The sequence below is a fragment of the Rana temporaria genome, chromosome 6 (assembly GCF_905171775.1).
Source record: "Rana temporaria chromosome 6, aRanTem1.1, whole genome shotgun sequence".
Taxonomy (NCBI): Eukaryota; Metazoa; Chordata; class Amphibia; order Anura; family Ranidae; genus Rana; species Rana temporaria.
Genome location: NC_053494.1, coordinates 165,111,403 through 165,128,689, shown reverse-complemented (window position 1 = coordinate 165,128,689; position 17,287 = coordinate 165,111,403). Strand labels below are relative to the sequence as shown.

Here is a 17,287-nt window from a genome sequence, read left to right as displayed (position 1 = left end):
CCTGCCGCGATTCCTGTCGCTATATTTCCCGGCAGTTTTCTTATGGGAAACACTGTGGTGGAAAATACACACAGCCGGTTTGCCGGCCAAAGCTCTAATGGCAGTATGCATAGTATGGGCATACTGTATGTGCACACATAGTGTTCTTGATCGGAACTTTTATATTATAACAGATTTTTTTGCTAAAGTTCATTGAGGTACACAGCTGGTGATCCATAGATTTTAGGGAGGATGTCTGTCACGTAGCTCTGTATTTTTTTTTTATTGTTTGGTGTATTTTACCAACCACTTAATTGGACACGATTTGCTCACACCCCACTGGTCTAATGGTTTATGGATCTGTGTCCCCCAATGAATGATAAAGAATATAAAAATGTTTGAACTGTCCGTAAAACTATTTTCTCTGAGTTCATTGAGGGACACGGTTTGTTGACTTGGGGGTAAAGCGTTGATGGACATCTATGTTAAGTTTTAGGTAATTTGCACACAATGGAAACGTCAGACCAATATTTCAAACATGGTTTTGTGAAACTCCTTTAAACCCCCATGACTGTTTTGTACCATTGTGCTGTTATTCTAAGTAAAATAATTATCAACCATCCTCTTCAGCAAGCTCCACCTGCAGTAGAAAGAAAATAATCCCAATAAAAGGAGACAATATCTAGCTTTGAAGAACATAAGTGCAATCCTGACAACAAATGTTGAAGTAGTTTTGTGAACCGAGCCTTGGCAGCTCTCATTTCTCCTCTTCAGTGACATCAAAGACAAAGTGAAAGATCTGACATAAATCACAAAAAGCAACTTTGCTGTTTTGAACGATTGCAATCAAAGGAAATGGTTTTTCTAACTACATAAACTATGGGAAGAGAGAGGTCACAGAAAAGCACTGCCACCTTGGATACACTGCACTTTAGAAGTGCTTCTAAAAGCTGTCATGAAGCATCTGACACCTGGGGTTTGATTCATGGTGATATGGAGAATGCACACACAAAGTTGCTAATGTACATAGCACTGGCCTTTAGATAATTCTTTTTTTTTTTTGGTCACTGCTTGTGTCTTTGTGAAAGCTGCACAATGTAGGAAACAACACAGCAACGATATGACTGTTTAATTTGCTAGTTTCCTTTTTGAAAACTTTTAAATCTTGTATGAGGCACAAACTGCCTTTTGTAGGGTAAATAATTTGCAAATGGTAACAACTTTACATATTGGAATTGTTTTTTTACCAAATCTGTAGTTTCTGATGTGGGGACTTTGGCACTGCTTTGGTCTTTGGCACAGAGGATCCTAGTGTGGGAGTGTTGGATATTTAAACAAGGTAATAAGTACATAAGGGAGAGGGTGAGTGTTTAGGGTAGAGGGAAAGTTGGTGTTGGGGTCACAGTAAGTGTTAGGGTTACATTGAGGGTTTGTGTTAATGGTAGAGGAAGACTTAAGGTGATACTGAACACACACTGTTTAATTTGCATTGTCCCTTTTATTTCTGTATATAGATGGCACTGTAATTATTTTAATAATAAAAAAAAAAAACAACAACATCTAAGTACCTTTTTCCTTATCGATATTGTGACAGAATGCTTGGCACCCAGCTTGGGTGCTTCCGCCAAACAGTGTCTCCTGCCCACCCTAACCATTTTAGCAGACTGAGAGCTAATTCCAGCCCTTTTACCCCAAGCATCGTAGACAGACAAGATGTTGAGGTAGAACCAAAGGCATGACGGTTTATTGAACAGAAATACAGGTTTTTATAAACTTCAAAAGTAGGTCAGTCACCACATGAGCAATAAGACCAAATATTTATCCAAAACCTCACACAATAGTTGGATAACGAGCCAAAGTTGACACAAAGCTAATCCCATCATAAGAACCTCCAAGAGTTAGCCAACAGACAGGAACAATTGGTGACTCAATTAACAATGGGAATGCACACCTAGGAGGCACACAATGGGAGAGACACACAATATTACCAGTGATCCCACACCGCCACAGACTGTCCGGAACCTGTCTACAGCAGTCTGAGACTAACTCATACAGTGTTCCAGCACGATACAGTGGAATTAATTTATCTTTATAGATTTCTTGAGGGAGATTGTTGATAAATATTTATGTCTCAAGTGAAGCAACCTCTCCAACCCAGTCTGCAGGAGGGCCACCATGTTCCCTCTGACCATTAACCTGTACAAGATTAATATTATACCTTTCCAGCCACTCGAAGGGGTGCGTTTATTTAGATAATTAATCCAAGCCTCGCTTTCAGCGTTCATCACATTGTTGTCCATCATTGGCGAATTATCTGCTCTCTCCATGGGCCATAATCCGTAGGTAGGAGACTTGCCCCTAGTACTCTCCAAAGGCCCCTGTCCCAGTTGTGTCTGTCACAGATATACAACTGCCACATGACCCAGATCTTTCCCCTCCTGTCTGCAGGAAACATAAGCAGGAGGAGCTTCTAGTCCTCTGTTGCTGGTCACATGTTCAAAATGAAAAAAAAAAACAGCCTTTGTAATACAAAGTAAACATAATTAGTTAATTTAAAAAAAACTGTTTTAAATAGTCGTACAAATATATATTTGAAATCAAATCTTTAATATTTTTTGGGCAATAACATTGTGCGGGTGAATTTCTGCCAGTCCTGTCCTTCCAGCCTGTGTCTTAGAATAGGAGGGAGACGATTTCTCCATCAATCTACATGTAAAATCTGTCCCAATTGTGTTTAGCTGGTAAGTGGGCATGGAGGAAGGGGTGGGCTGTCATTTACTGCTGTGTATACGTCCACACGTGTGACTCTGTAGTCACATGGGCTGCTAAGATGTTATGGGGAGGCATTCCTCTGCATAGAAACTTACTGAAAACAGCATGTGCAGAGTTGCCAACACTTCTCTGCAAAATCTCCTGGCTGAATTGGGGATATAAACAGAAGGGGTAGAGAGAGGGCAGCAGGATCAATCAGATTTTGGCAGAATCAGAATCTCATAGTGACTGAGTATGACCAGCATGTGAAAATCATTTATTGATGGTTTTATATGATTTATGCCCCATACAGACGGTCGTTTTTTGTGATGAAAAAAAAATGACGTTTGAAGTGATGAAAAAAAACGACATTTTTGAAACTTCATTTTCAAAAACGATGGAGCATACACACCATCGTTTTGAAAAATGATGAACAAAGTGACGGCACTCTAAAGGGGAAGTTCTATTCGCCTTGAGGCTGCTTTTAGCTGGTTACTTGTTAGTAAAAGATGATTCGTGCTTTTTTGTCTGTTAAAGCGTGATGAATGTGCTTACTCCATTATGAATGGTAGTTTTACCTCCCGTCTCAAAACTTGCTTCTGGGCATGTGCGGGTTTAAAAACGTCGTTTTCCCCACACACTATCATTTTCATTGACACAAAAAATGACATTTTGAATAACGACACAAAAAATTCGAGCATGTTCGAATTTTTTTTTGGTCGTTTTTCTGAAGACATAAAACGACATTTTCCCCACACACTATCATTTTAAATGACGTTTTCAAAAACGTCATTTTTTTTCATCACAAAAAACGATCGTCTGTATGGGGCATTAGGTTTAGTGACACTTTAAGTCAATATACATTTGTATGTGGATAAAATGACACCTAATTTTAATTTTAAATGTTTTATTTTGCAGGCAGAAATCCTTAGCATGCTTAGTCACAGAAACATCATCCAGTTTTATGGAGCTGTACTTGAACCGCCTAACTACTGTATAGTTACAGGTAAGAATATTTTTGTTAATATATTTAAATTTCGCTTTTGAAATAAAGAAATAGGGGTAATACCTATAGAAATAATATATGTAGACCTGTTCATTGGCTAATAGGAATTCTTATTATCTCTATACTGCCTTTACCATATTTTGCAAACAAAAATATTTATTGTTTGGTCTATATGCTAAAAATAAATTGCGGCGTTTAAACAGTTATGTTTTTGTTGCTGTTAAGGTATGTACAGTGGTTTTGCGCATATGTTCTATTTTTAATATTTCGTATTGCAATACTCAAGCCAGAAGGTGGAACTTTTTTTATAGGGCCTGTGTACATTTTGTGATGTAGGGAATAGGAGTTTAAAGCAAACCTCTTGCTTTGCCCTAAATAGGTAAAACACATTTGCCTTAAAATGATTTTGATTGCATGCCGAAAATATCAGAAAACTGACTGCATTTGCCTATGTCCAAACTCCTTAATTTATTTTCTCTTATGTTCCTCCTGTTGTTAAAAGCCTGTGGATCAGTGGCTGTCAACTTATGAGATCAACGGGTCCTCAAATTGCAACCCCTGACATTACCAAAGGACCGCAGATAATATACATAATGCTTGAGAGGACTGTCGCAAACTGCAGACCTAATAGGGGGCCAGAGGTGGGGACATGCTATATTTTTGGCTGGAGATATGCTGCAGAACACAAAATGGAACTATGAACGTGTTACACAAGGCTTGTAGAGATCAATGCTATTACCCTAATCAATGTTCCCACTACAGGCTGCTTAGATCCAAGGACCGCACATCATACACCAAAGAACCACAGGTTGGGCACCAGGGCTGTGTATTATAGAGCTCATTAGCTTAAGGTGAAATGTACACATGCACACAAGAAAATCTTGCAAGTGTTTGCAAGAAAGCAACGTGTGCTGTGCTCAGTCTATAGAAAACCCATAGTTCTCTGGGAATCCAATATCAAATGTTCACCCTGTATTAAATGTCTATTTGCAAACAATGATTGAGAGCTTTAAAACGAGCCCTCACTGAGCTCTGTAGCTGCTAGTTCTTGCGGGGCAATTTATCCTCAAAGTTCACAACAAAAGCACTGAAAATGGTTCATGTCATTATCTAAAGCAGCTAAGCTCACCCTTTTTTCTAAGCAAGCACAGAAATTTACAAACCTCTATAACCTATTTGGTATTGTTTCTAGAAACCGAAAATAGTTAGGTACATACCTATATCCCGCATCTTGTAGTTCATGAGTGGATGGAGACAAGCAAGACAATTATTTATGCCCCTAAATCTACTGTGCTCCTAAAATATCAAGTTCATAGCAAGAGAGTCTAATTTGTAGATCTATTTTCTTACTGCATCAGTGGCGATTGCCAGAAGCCCACACAGCTGCTATAGGGTCTGGGGGTGAAAGGGGTCACCAATTAGGGAGGTTTATGAGGAAAATTGGAATAAATGTGTGCCGGGGAACACAAATCCAGCACCATTTTATTTAGGAATGCAGAAGGTTGCTGTTGCCATGGACCCCTTATACCCCATGTGACTTTTCCCATCAAGAAGAGCTGACCTCCAATGCTCAGGGTGAGACTTTTTAATGTTGTCAGGTCCCTATTGCAGGCTGTACAGCAAAAATAATTGTTTAGCTGTCTTAACGTAGTGTAGATTTATTGCCCTCAAAATGAAAAACGTCTATCCCAAAAGAAAAAAAAAACTACAACTTTTTAAAAAGTGTTAGACCCCTCGGGGGGTTGAATGATGATTTGCCAGGGGTCACAGAATCCTGGGCTGGTCCTGAAGCCCGCACCACTCTCCCAGCCTTTTTGCGGCCACCCAGCAGGTCTATCCCTGGAGCCTGTGGCCACCCAGCTTGGCTGTTCCTAAAGCCTGAAGCCACCCACTCGGCCTCTTCGCAGGCGCCCATTCAGTTTACAGGGTAGCTGGGGGGCAAAGACTAGAGGTCAGATGATTGGTGAGGAATATTAAGTGGGAGGGGCTGGAGGAGACACTATCTTCTGATTTCGGCATTGTTGTCACTGCTACAAGACACCACAAAGTCGGAGACACAGTAAAGCTGGAGACACAGTGAGTAACACTACCTGTGATTATAGTTGCCATTAAAGGACTCGGGTAGCACTAAATGTCTGTTGGTCGGGGGCGCAAATTACTTGTCTTGCCTTGGGTGCTGACAACCCACGCTATGAAAATAATTTTACTGTTAGGGATCGCCACAACTTGGGAAATTTTTATCAAGGGGTCACAGCACTAGAAGGTTGAGTGTTAGATGGAGATCGGCTTCAGGTTGTTAGTGAAGTCCGTCTGCTAGTGCATCTAACATTACCCTCTCCCCAGAGTCAACAGTGTTGCTGTCCAAAGGCATCTTCATTACTCCCCTAGTAAAAATAAAGTAAAAAAGCCTAACTTGACAGATCGTAAACAAGGTTTAAACACATCAGTTTTGCCGCGTTTAGCTGCATTTAGCCGCGTTTGCGTTTTTAGGAGAGTTTTTAAAAAACATTTTTTTTTTGTGTTTTGTTTTTTCAAATAGTCAAAAATCTATCTCCATTAAAAACACCTGCAAACAAAACGTGACTAAACACGAGTTACCGCGTTTACACGCGTTTACAAGCTGTTACAGGCATTTGGCATCCGTCCTGAACGTATTTTTCCTTTTCGTCTTTCAGGACAGCCACAATGAGACATAGGCTCCTCCCCTTCCTCTGGAAACACTGCGCCAGCCCATAAATTCTCACTTCCCCTGCCGGACTTCAGTTGTTAGTGTTTCCTCCGGAGGGGAGACACTGTGTTTGGAACCAGGCCGGTCAGTCAGGGGACTGAGGCCGTTTTTGAACCTGGAGAGAAGCAGGGGCTTCTAGGGTACTAGACAACTTGTTTTAGCACTTGCTTGCTGTAGTGATGGAACTAATGTGAAGACTTGGAATTTACAGATACAGTGCCTTGCGAAAGTATTCGGCCCCTTTGAACTTTGCTACCTTTTGCCAGATTTGAGGCTTCAAACATAAAGATATAAAACTGTAATTTTTTTTGAAGAATCAACAACAAGTGGGACACAATCATGAAGTGGAACAAAATGTATTGGATATTTCAAACTTTAACAAATAAAAAACAGAAAAATTGGGCGTGCAAAATTATTCAGCCCCTTTACTTTCAGTGCAGCAAACTCTCTCCAGAAGTTCAGTGAGGATCTCGGAATGATCCAATGTTGACCTAAATGACTAATGATGATAAATAGAATCCACCTGTGTGTAATCAAGTCTCCGTATAAATGCACCTGCACTGTGATAGTCTCAGAGGTCCGTTTAAAGCGCAGAGAGCATCATGAAGAACAAGGAACACACCAGCCAGGTCCGAGATACTGTTGTGGAGAAGTTTAAAGCCGGATTTGGATACAAAAAGATTTCCCAAGCTTTAAACATCCCAATGAGCACTGTGCAAGTGATAATATTGAAATGGAAGGAGTATCAGACCACTGCAAATCTGCGAAAACCTGGCCGTCCCTCTAAACTTTCAGCTCATACAAGGAGAAGACTGATCAGAGATGCAGCCAAGAGGCCCATGATCACTCTGGATGAACTGCAGAGATCTACAGCTGAGGTGGGAGACTCTGTCCATAGGACAACAATCAGTCATATACTGCACAAATCTGGCCTTTATGGAAGAGTGGCAATAAGAAAGCAATTTCTTAAAGATATCCATAAAAAGTTGTGTTTAAAGTTCGCCACAAGCCACCTGGGTGACACACCAAACATGTGGAAGAAGGTGCTCTGGTCAGATGAAACCAAAATCGAACTTTTTGGCAACAATGCAAAACGTTATGTTTGGCGTAAAAGCAACACAGCTCATCACCCTGAACACACCATCCCCACTGTCAAACATGGTGGTGGCAGCATCATGGTTTGGTTCTGCTTTTCTTCAGCAGGGACAGGGAAGATGGTTAAAATTGATGGGAAGATGGATGGAGCCAAATACAGGACCATTCTGGAAGAAAACATGATGGAGTCTGCAAAAGACCTGAGACTGGGACGGAGATTTGTCTTCCAACAAGACAATGATCCAAAACATGAAGCAAAATCTACAATGGAATGGTTCACAAATAAACATATCCAGGTGTTAGAATGGCCAAGTCAAAGTCCAGACCTGAATCCAATCGAGAATCTGTGGAAAGAACTGAAAACTGCTGTTGACAAACGCTCTCCATCCAACCTGAGCTCGAGCGGTTTTGCAAGGAGGAATGGGCAAAAATGTCAGTCTCTCGATGTGCAAAACTGATAGAGACATACCCCAAGCGACTTACAGCTGTAATCGCAGCAAAAGGTGGCGCTACAAAGTATTAACTTAAGGGGGCTGAATAATTTTGTACGCCCAATTTTTCAGTTTTTTATTTGTTAAAGTTTGAAATATCCAATAAATTTTGTTCCACTTCATGATTGTGTCCCACTTGTTGTTGATTCTTCAAAAAAAATTAAATTTTTATATCTTTATGTTTGAAGCCTGAAATGTGGCAAAAGGTCGCAAAGTTCAAGGGGGCCGAATACTTTCGCAAGGCACTGTATAGGGGCCACCAGATGGAGTTGCCAAAAAAAAGTACATATTTTTTTTCTATGATCATCAACTCCATCCTAGTGGCCATAATGTGGTATTTTCCTGATTCATACTATTCTCAATAAAGAACATTTGACCTGGTGAGAAAAAGCAACATTCGATTTTGCTCACATTTGCACAGAAGGAATTGTACATGCAGTATTGCAGGACATATGGCCGTGCATTTTCTTTTAAATAAAATACACCCCTTAACTATCTAAGACCTGAGATGCTACATTTGTCTAGGGAGCTACTGAGGACAGAATGGTTAGATGGCAAATGAAAGTTCAAAGTTATTTCCATGCAAAGATGCCCCTCTCTTCCCTGATGACTTGTATCCACAGCTCTGCTCGATAGTAGTGTACTCGCCATGCTCACAGCTCTGCTCCCTAGTAATGTACTCGCCATGCTCACAGCTCTGCTCGATAGTAGTGTACTCGCCATGCTCACAGCTCTGCTCCCTAGTAATGTACTCGCCATGCTCACAGCTCTGCTCCCTAGTAGTGTACTCGCCATGCTCACAGCTCTGCTCCCTAGTAATGTACTCACCATGCTCACAGCTCTGCTCCCTAGTAATGTACTCACCATGCTCACAGCTCTGCTCCCTAGTAATGTACTCACCATGATCACAGCTCTGCTCCCTAGTAATGTACTCACCATGCTCACAGCTCTGCTCCCTAGTAATGTACTCACCATGATCACAGCTCTGCTCCCTAGTAGTGTACTCACCATGACCACAGCTCTGCTCCCTAGTAATGTACTCACCATGATCACAGCTCTGCTCCCTAGTAATGTACTCGCCATGCTCACAGCTCTGCTCCCTAGTAATGTACTCACCATGATCACAGCTCTGCTCCCTAGTAATGTACTGACCATGATCACAGCTCTGCTCCCTGGTAGTGTACTCACCATGCTCACAGCTCTGCTCCCTAGTAATGTACTCGCCATGCTCACAGCTCTGCTCCGTAGTAATGTACTCGCCATGCTCACAGCTCTGCTCCCTAGTAGTGTACTCGCCATGCTCACAGCTCTGCTCCCTAGTAGTGTACTCGCCATGATCACAGCGCTGCTCCCTAGTAATGTACTCACCATGCTCACAGCTCTGCTCCCTAGTAGTGTACTCGCCATGCTCACAGCTCTGCTCCCTAGTAGTGTACTCAATGCTCACAGCTCTGCTCCCTAGTAATGTACTCACCATGCTCACAGCTCTGCTCCCTAGTAGTGTACTCAATGCTCACAGCTCTGCTCCCTAGTAATGTGCTCTCCATGCTCACAGCTCACTTGCTACCTGTCCTTAATTTAGACATACTTTGTTAAGATGAGTGACGGTAGAAAGGTCATTGAGAGACCCCATCATAATTGTGCTATGGGGTCCCATCATCACGCCCTTGTACTGCACACAGCTGTTTTGGATTTGCTCGCTCTCATTTGCGCAAGGCTATGGCTTCTGGAGAGATTATCTGGTTTTGGTTTTTGTCTGTGCAGTGTTTTGTTAGAATTTAGCACATCACCCTTGTACAGCCATTTATACCCAGTGTCTTAGAAAGGATTATATCCCAAGTATTCTGTATACGAAGTGTCTTATCCTCCTCATGGTAACAGTCGTGCTTCTTGAATTATTAATAATTTCAGCCGGCATAATGAAGCATTAAAAAGTGACCCATCAGATAACTATAATTCGCTTAATTTGTCTTTTTTACTATCGTCAAAAATAAGTGGAATTCGTTTACATAATGTAACTCTCCTAATCCCCCTGCTTATTAGTACTTGGTGAGCTCTCCTATTGGCATATATAAATATCATTTTCAAGCCTTTTCTTAAGATTAACAAAGGATTCACAAGTTCTCAGTTTGTATTTTCGGCCCTGAATGGAAGGAATGAATTCTATTATATACTGTATATGATAATAGAAAGACTTAGCCGTTCTGAGGCTGGAGATAATTCAATAAAATAATATACAATACAGACAGGTTATTATTAACCACATCATCTCCCATACCGCTTCTGAGCCTAGGCAATTTTTTTTTATTTTAGCTGTGACCCTTATACTCAGTAATTTAACATTACTTTAAATATCAAAGGATTTTTTTTTTTTTTTACAGCCAAGTCTTCCTTTTGGCAATATTTTAGGCAGAAAATATTTTATTTTCTAAATAAAAAAAAAGTATTTTTTCAGTTTTACCAGTGTTAATTTTAAAACAACTTAAAAAAAAAAAAGATTCTATTATTGATTTTTGTATATGCAACCTCCCATAAACCTAATTTCCCAAACTGTTGTGCTTCAGAGAAGTGGCAACCAGATTAACAGCCATGGTGAGAACAATAAAGCAGAATAAAGTACAAAGAAGTATATTTAGCCAATGATGTAGTCGTCTTGTTGTACCATACATAAGTGTAGAATGTGTCCATGGACCACTGAATTTTTTTAAATGAATTATTCAAGAGGAAAGTACAATCCAGACCAGGGGCGTACCGAGAGCATTTGGCACCCGGGGTGGATCCTATATCTGGCACCCCCCTTCACTGTTCATGCCTGTACACACTCAGCTGCCCCCCTCGCACCTGTACACACTCAGCTGCCCCCCTCGCACCTGTACACACTCAGCTGCCCCTCTCACACCTGTACACACTCAGCTGCCCCCCTCACACCTGTACACACTCAGCTGCCCCCCTCACACCTGTACGCACTCAGCTGCCCCCCTTGCACCTGTATGCACTCAGCTGCCCCCCTCACACCTGTATGCACTCAGCTGCCCCCTCACACCTGTACGCACTCAGCTGCCCCCTCACACCTGTACGCACTCAGCTGCCCCCTCACACCTGTACGCATTCAGCTGCCCCCTCACACCTGTACGCACTCAGCCTCCCTCATGCCCGTACACACTCAGCTGCCCCCTCACACCTGTACATACTCAGCTGCCCCCCTCACACCTGTACACACTCAGCTGCCCCCCTCACACCTGTACACACTCAGCTGCCCCCCTCACACCTGTACACGCTCTGCTGCCTCCCTCACACCTGTACACGCTCTGATCTTAGAATCAGTTACGCATAGATTTGTATAAGATCCGACCGGCGTAAGTCTCTTACGCCGTCGTATCTGAACTGCATATTTACTCTGGCCGCTAGGGGCGTGTACGCTGATTTACGCCTAGAAATATGTAAATCAGCTAGATACGCCAATTCACGAATGTACGCCCGGCCGACGCAGTACAGATACGCCATTTACGTTAGGCTTTTCCCGGCATAAAGTTACCCCTGCTATATGAGGCGTACATGAGGCGTACCAATGTTAAGTATGGACGTCGGACCAGCGTCAAATTTTTCACGTTTTACGTCGTTTGCGCAAGTCGTTAGCGAATAGGGCTGGGCGTCATTTACGTTCACGTCGAAAGCATTGGCTTCTTGCGGGTTAATTTGGAGCATGCACACTGGGATACTTTCACGGACGGCGCGTGACGTGGGGTCACATTAAATTTACATAACACACGCCCACATCTACCACATTTGAATTAGGCGGGCTTACGCCGGCCTATTTATGCTACGTCGCCGCAACTTTGGTTTGAGAATACGGCACTTGCCTGTCACTGTTACGGAGGCGTAACGTAAATAGGATACGTTACGCCTGCACAAAGATACGCGATTCTACGTGAATCCGGGCCCTTGGGTTTACATTAAACTGGTTTCTGTTTGCCACCTTCGTGTTCACTAAACTGTGTGTCTACCAGGCGCTGAGTTCCCGATGCTTTGTACACATACCCTTATGATTTATTTTTGGACTTGATGATAGGACTGTTGATAGTATTATCAGTATCACTCAGCACTCAGAGCTGTGCTCTCTTCATTTTGTCTGACCACATTTCTCTGGAGTTTTTATCATATATAATGTGCAATATAATCAAACTGACCCCTAGCTAAATCTATTTATTAAAGGGAATGTATAGTCTGTTCAAGGTTTATATAAAATAGATAATTTTCACATATATGATCTTATCAGTATGTATTAATGATTTAAGCAACTTATTTTCTGTGTGTAATATATACATGTGCATAAGTTGTCATGTTTTCCCCATGTGCATGCTCTGCTTTCTACTTTGCACTGCTACAAATTGGTTGTTCTTTGTTGATGCTTCTATCAAGAAAATCTTTGAGTCGGCCGACGCATTTCTTATTGCACTCTTTGTAGTTTTGGAATGCTGATGATATCCTTATAATTTTTTAAAGGATATTTTTTTTCTCATTAATGTGTCTTTTTACGTTGGTATTCAGGCACCCAGATTTAACTTGTTCTTTTATATCTATTATATCTATATCCTTAACCACTAGGGTACCGCACGCCGTCAAATGACGGCGGGCGGAATACCCTATTGTTCATATGACGTCCTGTCATTTAAAGCCGCTAGGGGGCTTCGCGTCACTGGGAACACAATGCGCGTGCTCGGCGGCCGCGATGGCCGCCAGGCACCCGCGATTGCCCAGTAACTGAGCAGCGACGTGGAGCTCTGTGTGTAAAAGTGTCAGAGCTTTGACCATTTGTTGGTGACAAATCCTCATTAATTATATTTGAAACAACCTAAATTGTACCTTCTTTTACCTATCCTGGCACTAGTAGGTAGAATAGTATGATCCAGCTAGAAACTATTTGCATTTGATAAGGAAGAAAAATATTATGCTAAGCTTTGCATGATACCATTTACCAACGCTAAGATCTGTTCTTTTACCTCTTATCTCTCCCCAGACAAACTTCCAGGTTAATATTAGTTTACAGATAGAAATGATACTCGGTAATGTGAGCTGCGACAAACTAATTAACAGCGAGTAAACAGAATTGTGTATCCGCATGGAGAATCATGGAAAACTACAAATTATGCTTATTTCCTTGGATTCCATAGAATTTACATAGAATAATAATGTCCCAAGATGGCTTATTTCGTCTTAAACAGACCATTGCTATTCCTTTTACGCTCCCATCTAAAAGTATCCTTGCATAAAGATAGTTGTCGGCTCCCCTGTCGGAGCTCTCTGGCAATCCCTAGATGTCCGCTATGAAACAAATATTGAATTTACCTTCAATGGATTGCAGGGTGTGCCTGTGTAGTGGGTCTGCTGAAACACAATCAAATCAACCCTTCATACTTTGTGTGTGTGATAAATCTAGCCAAAAGTTTTTATATATATATATATATATATATATATATATATTAGAGCTGCACGATTAATCGTCAAGAATCGTTATCGCAATCTTTTTCGAGTTGCGATCTTGACACAGGGTTTCATCTTTGGTATGCAAAGAATTTTCTCTCTGCTCTCAGCCAAAAGTCAAAGTCTGGGCAATCTGCCAAGTTTTGAAAACATTCTATCAGTGGAATGTTAAGTCTAAACATTGTATCAATTTGACTTTTACATCAAAGGAATAGACTTCTGTATGTAAATTATAAACATTTAACCACTTAAACACCAAACCTTTTTCTGACAGCTCTTTTTAAAGTTAAAATCATTATTTATTTTTTTGCTAGAAAATTACTTGGAACCCCCAAACATTTATATATGTTTTTTTAGTAGAGACCCTAGAAAATAAAATGGCGGTTGTTGCAATATTTTATGTTGCACTGTATTTGCGCAGTATCTTTCAAATGCAATTATTTTGGGAAAAATGACTTTAATGAATAAAAAAAAAACGAACGAGTAAAGTTTTGTATGAGTGTAAAAGATTTTACGCCGTGAGAATCGCGAGAGAATCGTGATCTTTATTCTAAGCAAAAAAACAATCTTGATTCTCATTTTGGCCAGAATCGTGCAGATATATATATATATATATATATATATATATATATATATATATATATATATATATATATATATATATATATATATATATATATATATATATACATACACAGTACAGACCAAAAGTTTGGACACACCTTCTCATTCAAAGAGTTTTCTTTATTTTCATGACTATGAAAATTGTAGATTCACACTGAAGGCATCAAAACTATGAATTAACACATGTGGAATTATACATAACAAAAAAGTGTGAAACAGCTGAAAATATATTTCATATTCTAGGTTCTTCAAAGTAGCCACCTTTTGCTTTGATTACTGCTTTGCACACTCTTGGCATTCTCTTGATGAGCTTCAAGAGGTAGTCACCTGGCACAGCACCCCATCACTCTCCTTCTTGGTCAAATAGCCCTTACACAGCCTGGAGGTGTGTTTGGGGTCATTGTCCTGATGGATGGAATAGCATGCCGCTGCAAGATGCTGTGGTAGCCATGCTGGTTCAGTATGCCTTCAATTTTGAAAAAAAAAAAAACAGTGTCACCAGCAAAGCACCCCCAACACCATCACACCTCCTCCTCCATGCTTCACGGTGGGAACCAGGCATGTAGAGTCCATCCGTTCACCTTTTCTGCGTCGCACAAAGACACGGGGGTTGGAACCAAAGATCTCAAGTTTGGACTCATCAGACCAAAGCACAGATTTCCACTGGTCTAATGTCCATTCCTTGTGTTCTTTAGCCCAAACAAGTCTCTTCTGCTTGTTGCCTTTCTTTAGCAGTAGTTTCCTAGCAGATATTCTACCATGAAGGCCTGATTCACACAGTCTCCTCTTAACCGTTCTAGAGATGTGTCTGCTGCAAAAGGTGGCTACTTTGAAGAACCTAGAATATGAAATATATTTTCAGTTGTTTCACACTTTTTTGTTATGTATAATTCCATTGTGTTCATAGTTTTGATGCCTTCAGTGTGAATCTACAATTTTCATAGTCATGAAAATAAAGAAAACTCTTTGAATGAGAAGGTGTGTCCAAACTTTTGGTCTGTACTGTACATATAGATACACTTAGTCCATCTGCAGACATGCACAGAGGTTCTTGTTTCTTTATTTCTTCCTTTTCATATTTGTAATCGGCCATTAGTGTCTATTTGTGAGTATATATTTTTTTGTTTGTTTGCATGTAGTCCATGTAGATTACCCGTGTCTGAGGAGTGGGGCAAGCCTTAATGGATACCTAAGGACCGAAACCATGTCTATGGGCCAGAGATACCTGAAGTAGAGAGTGTCTTCCCAAATTATTGGTGCCGCACTTGAGCACAGAGGATTGTTTGTCTTTTCTGTTATATAAAATGATGGATAGTATTAACACTTCACTGATCAAATATGAAATTTTGCAGAGTTTACTGGATCTAATTCAAGACGAGGTGGGTGTGAGGCACTGTATATGGATCCTCCACCAGTAGAAATTAAGTCCTTAGTAGAGCCAAATAGCTTTGGCTCAGTGGCACTCCATAGAGTGGGGGCCCCTTAAAAATATTGGTCACCCAAATTGAGTAGTCTGTATACAATTGCACAAGTAAAGGATGCCAAACAATCCAAGAATCATAGTTGGATAGTCTGGTTGAAAAAAAAAGTCCATCCAGTTCAACCAATTGAAGGGAAAGTCCAGCGATGATTTATTGGTTCAGCAAATGACCTCAATAAGTGCAACAAACAGCCAACACATTTCAGGGGCTCATATACAATGAAATAGTTTAGAGACTCAGAAATGGCAAAATCGCCAGGATCAGTGAATCTGCAAATTTGGTTAATTAATTGATTCGCTGATCTTGGTCATAGCTGACTTTTCACACAACAAACCCTGGTGATTCTGGGTCAATAAACCATTCCAATGCACTTAACCCCCCTGACGGTAAACCCGAGCGCGACTCGGGGTTGGTTTTACATGTTAGGATCGGCAAACCCGAGTCGCGCTCGGGCTGGACGGGCTTACCTTTCGCTGGATCCACAGGCTTGGTTTACTCACCTTGTCCCTGGATCCAGCGATGCCACCCGCTGTGTGAGCGAGCGGGACCTCCTCGCTCGATTCACAGTCCCCGTGTGACGCCGATCTCCGTTCCCTGCGACGTTACGACGCACAGGGACGGAGAACGGCTCCAAATTCAAAAAAGTAAACAAACACATTACATACAGTATACTGTAATCTTATAGATTACAGTACTGTATGTAAAAAATACACACCCCCCTTGTCCCTAGTGGTCTGCCCAGTGCCCTGCATGTACTTTTATATAATAAAAAATGTCATTTCTGCCTAAAAACTGTAGATTGTCCAAAAGTGTCCCTTTATGTCAAAAATGGTTTTAGATCAGCTAGAAAACAGCGATAATAAATTATAATCACTTGCAGAATTGTGCGATAGCGATTTGCGGGGAAATTCGTCATAAAAAAAATAAAATAATGACAGCGACAATTCTGCAACTGCAAATTTCAGTGATTTTGAGTTGATTACATTATTGAATAATTTTTATTATAATTATATTATTATTTGTTATAATTATTTATAATTATTTATTATATTATAATTTATAATTTTGTTTTAAAAAAAAAAAATCATACCCGGGATGCCTACAAGACTCTTGCTTGGTCAGATTTAAGTGAGTTATTTCTAAAAATTACAGGCCTACAGTATAAAACGCCAATTTCCTTGCAAAATAAATGTACCGCTTTTGGTACGTAATTCCAGACAGAATCATACCGCCAGGGAGGTTAAAATGGAAACGCACCCTTTTATTTAATGGTTTTTCAAAACCGTAATGCCCCATACAGACGGTCATTTTTTGTGATGAAAAAAAAATGACGTTTGAAGTGATGAAAAAAAACAACATTTTTGAAACTTCATTTTCAAAAACGATGTAGCATACACACCATCATTTTGAAAAATGATGAACAAAGTGACGGCACTCTAAAGGGGAAGTTCTATTCGCCTTGAGGCTGCTTTTAGCTGGTTACTTGTTAGTAAAAGATGATTCGTGCTTTTCTGTCTGTTACAGCGTGATGAATGTGCTTACTCCATTATGAATGGTAGTTTTACCTCCCGTCTCAAAACTTGCTTCTGGGCATGTGCGGGTTTAAAAACGTCGTTTTGCCCACACACTATCATTTTCATTGACACAAAAA

General features: G+C 40.7%; 1 protein-coding gene across 4 annotated transcripts in view; it reads left to right on the top strand.

The window, feature by feature from the left end:
• MAP3K20 (mitogen-activated protein kinase kinase kinase 20) overlaps nt 1-17,287 on the top strand; it is a 277,073-nt gene that overhangs the window by 96,089 nt on the left and 163,697 nt on the right. For all 4 annotated transcript variants that reach the window (XM_040357733.1, XM_040357731.1, XM_040357732.1 and 1 more), the window contains exon 3: nt 3,649-3,736. In XM_040357733.1, the coding sequence (XP_040213667.1) occupies nt 3,649-3,736 (88 nt within the window). The remainder of the gene's footprint in view (nt 1-3,648; nt 3,737-17,287) is intronic.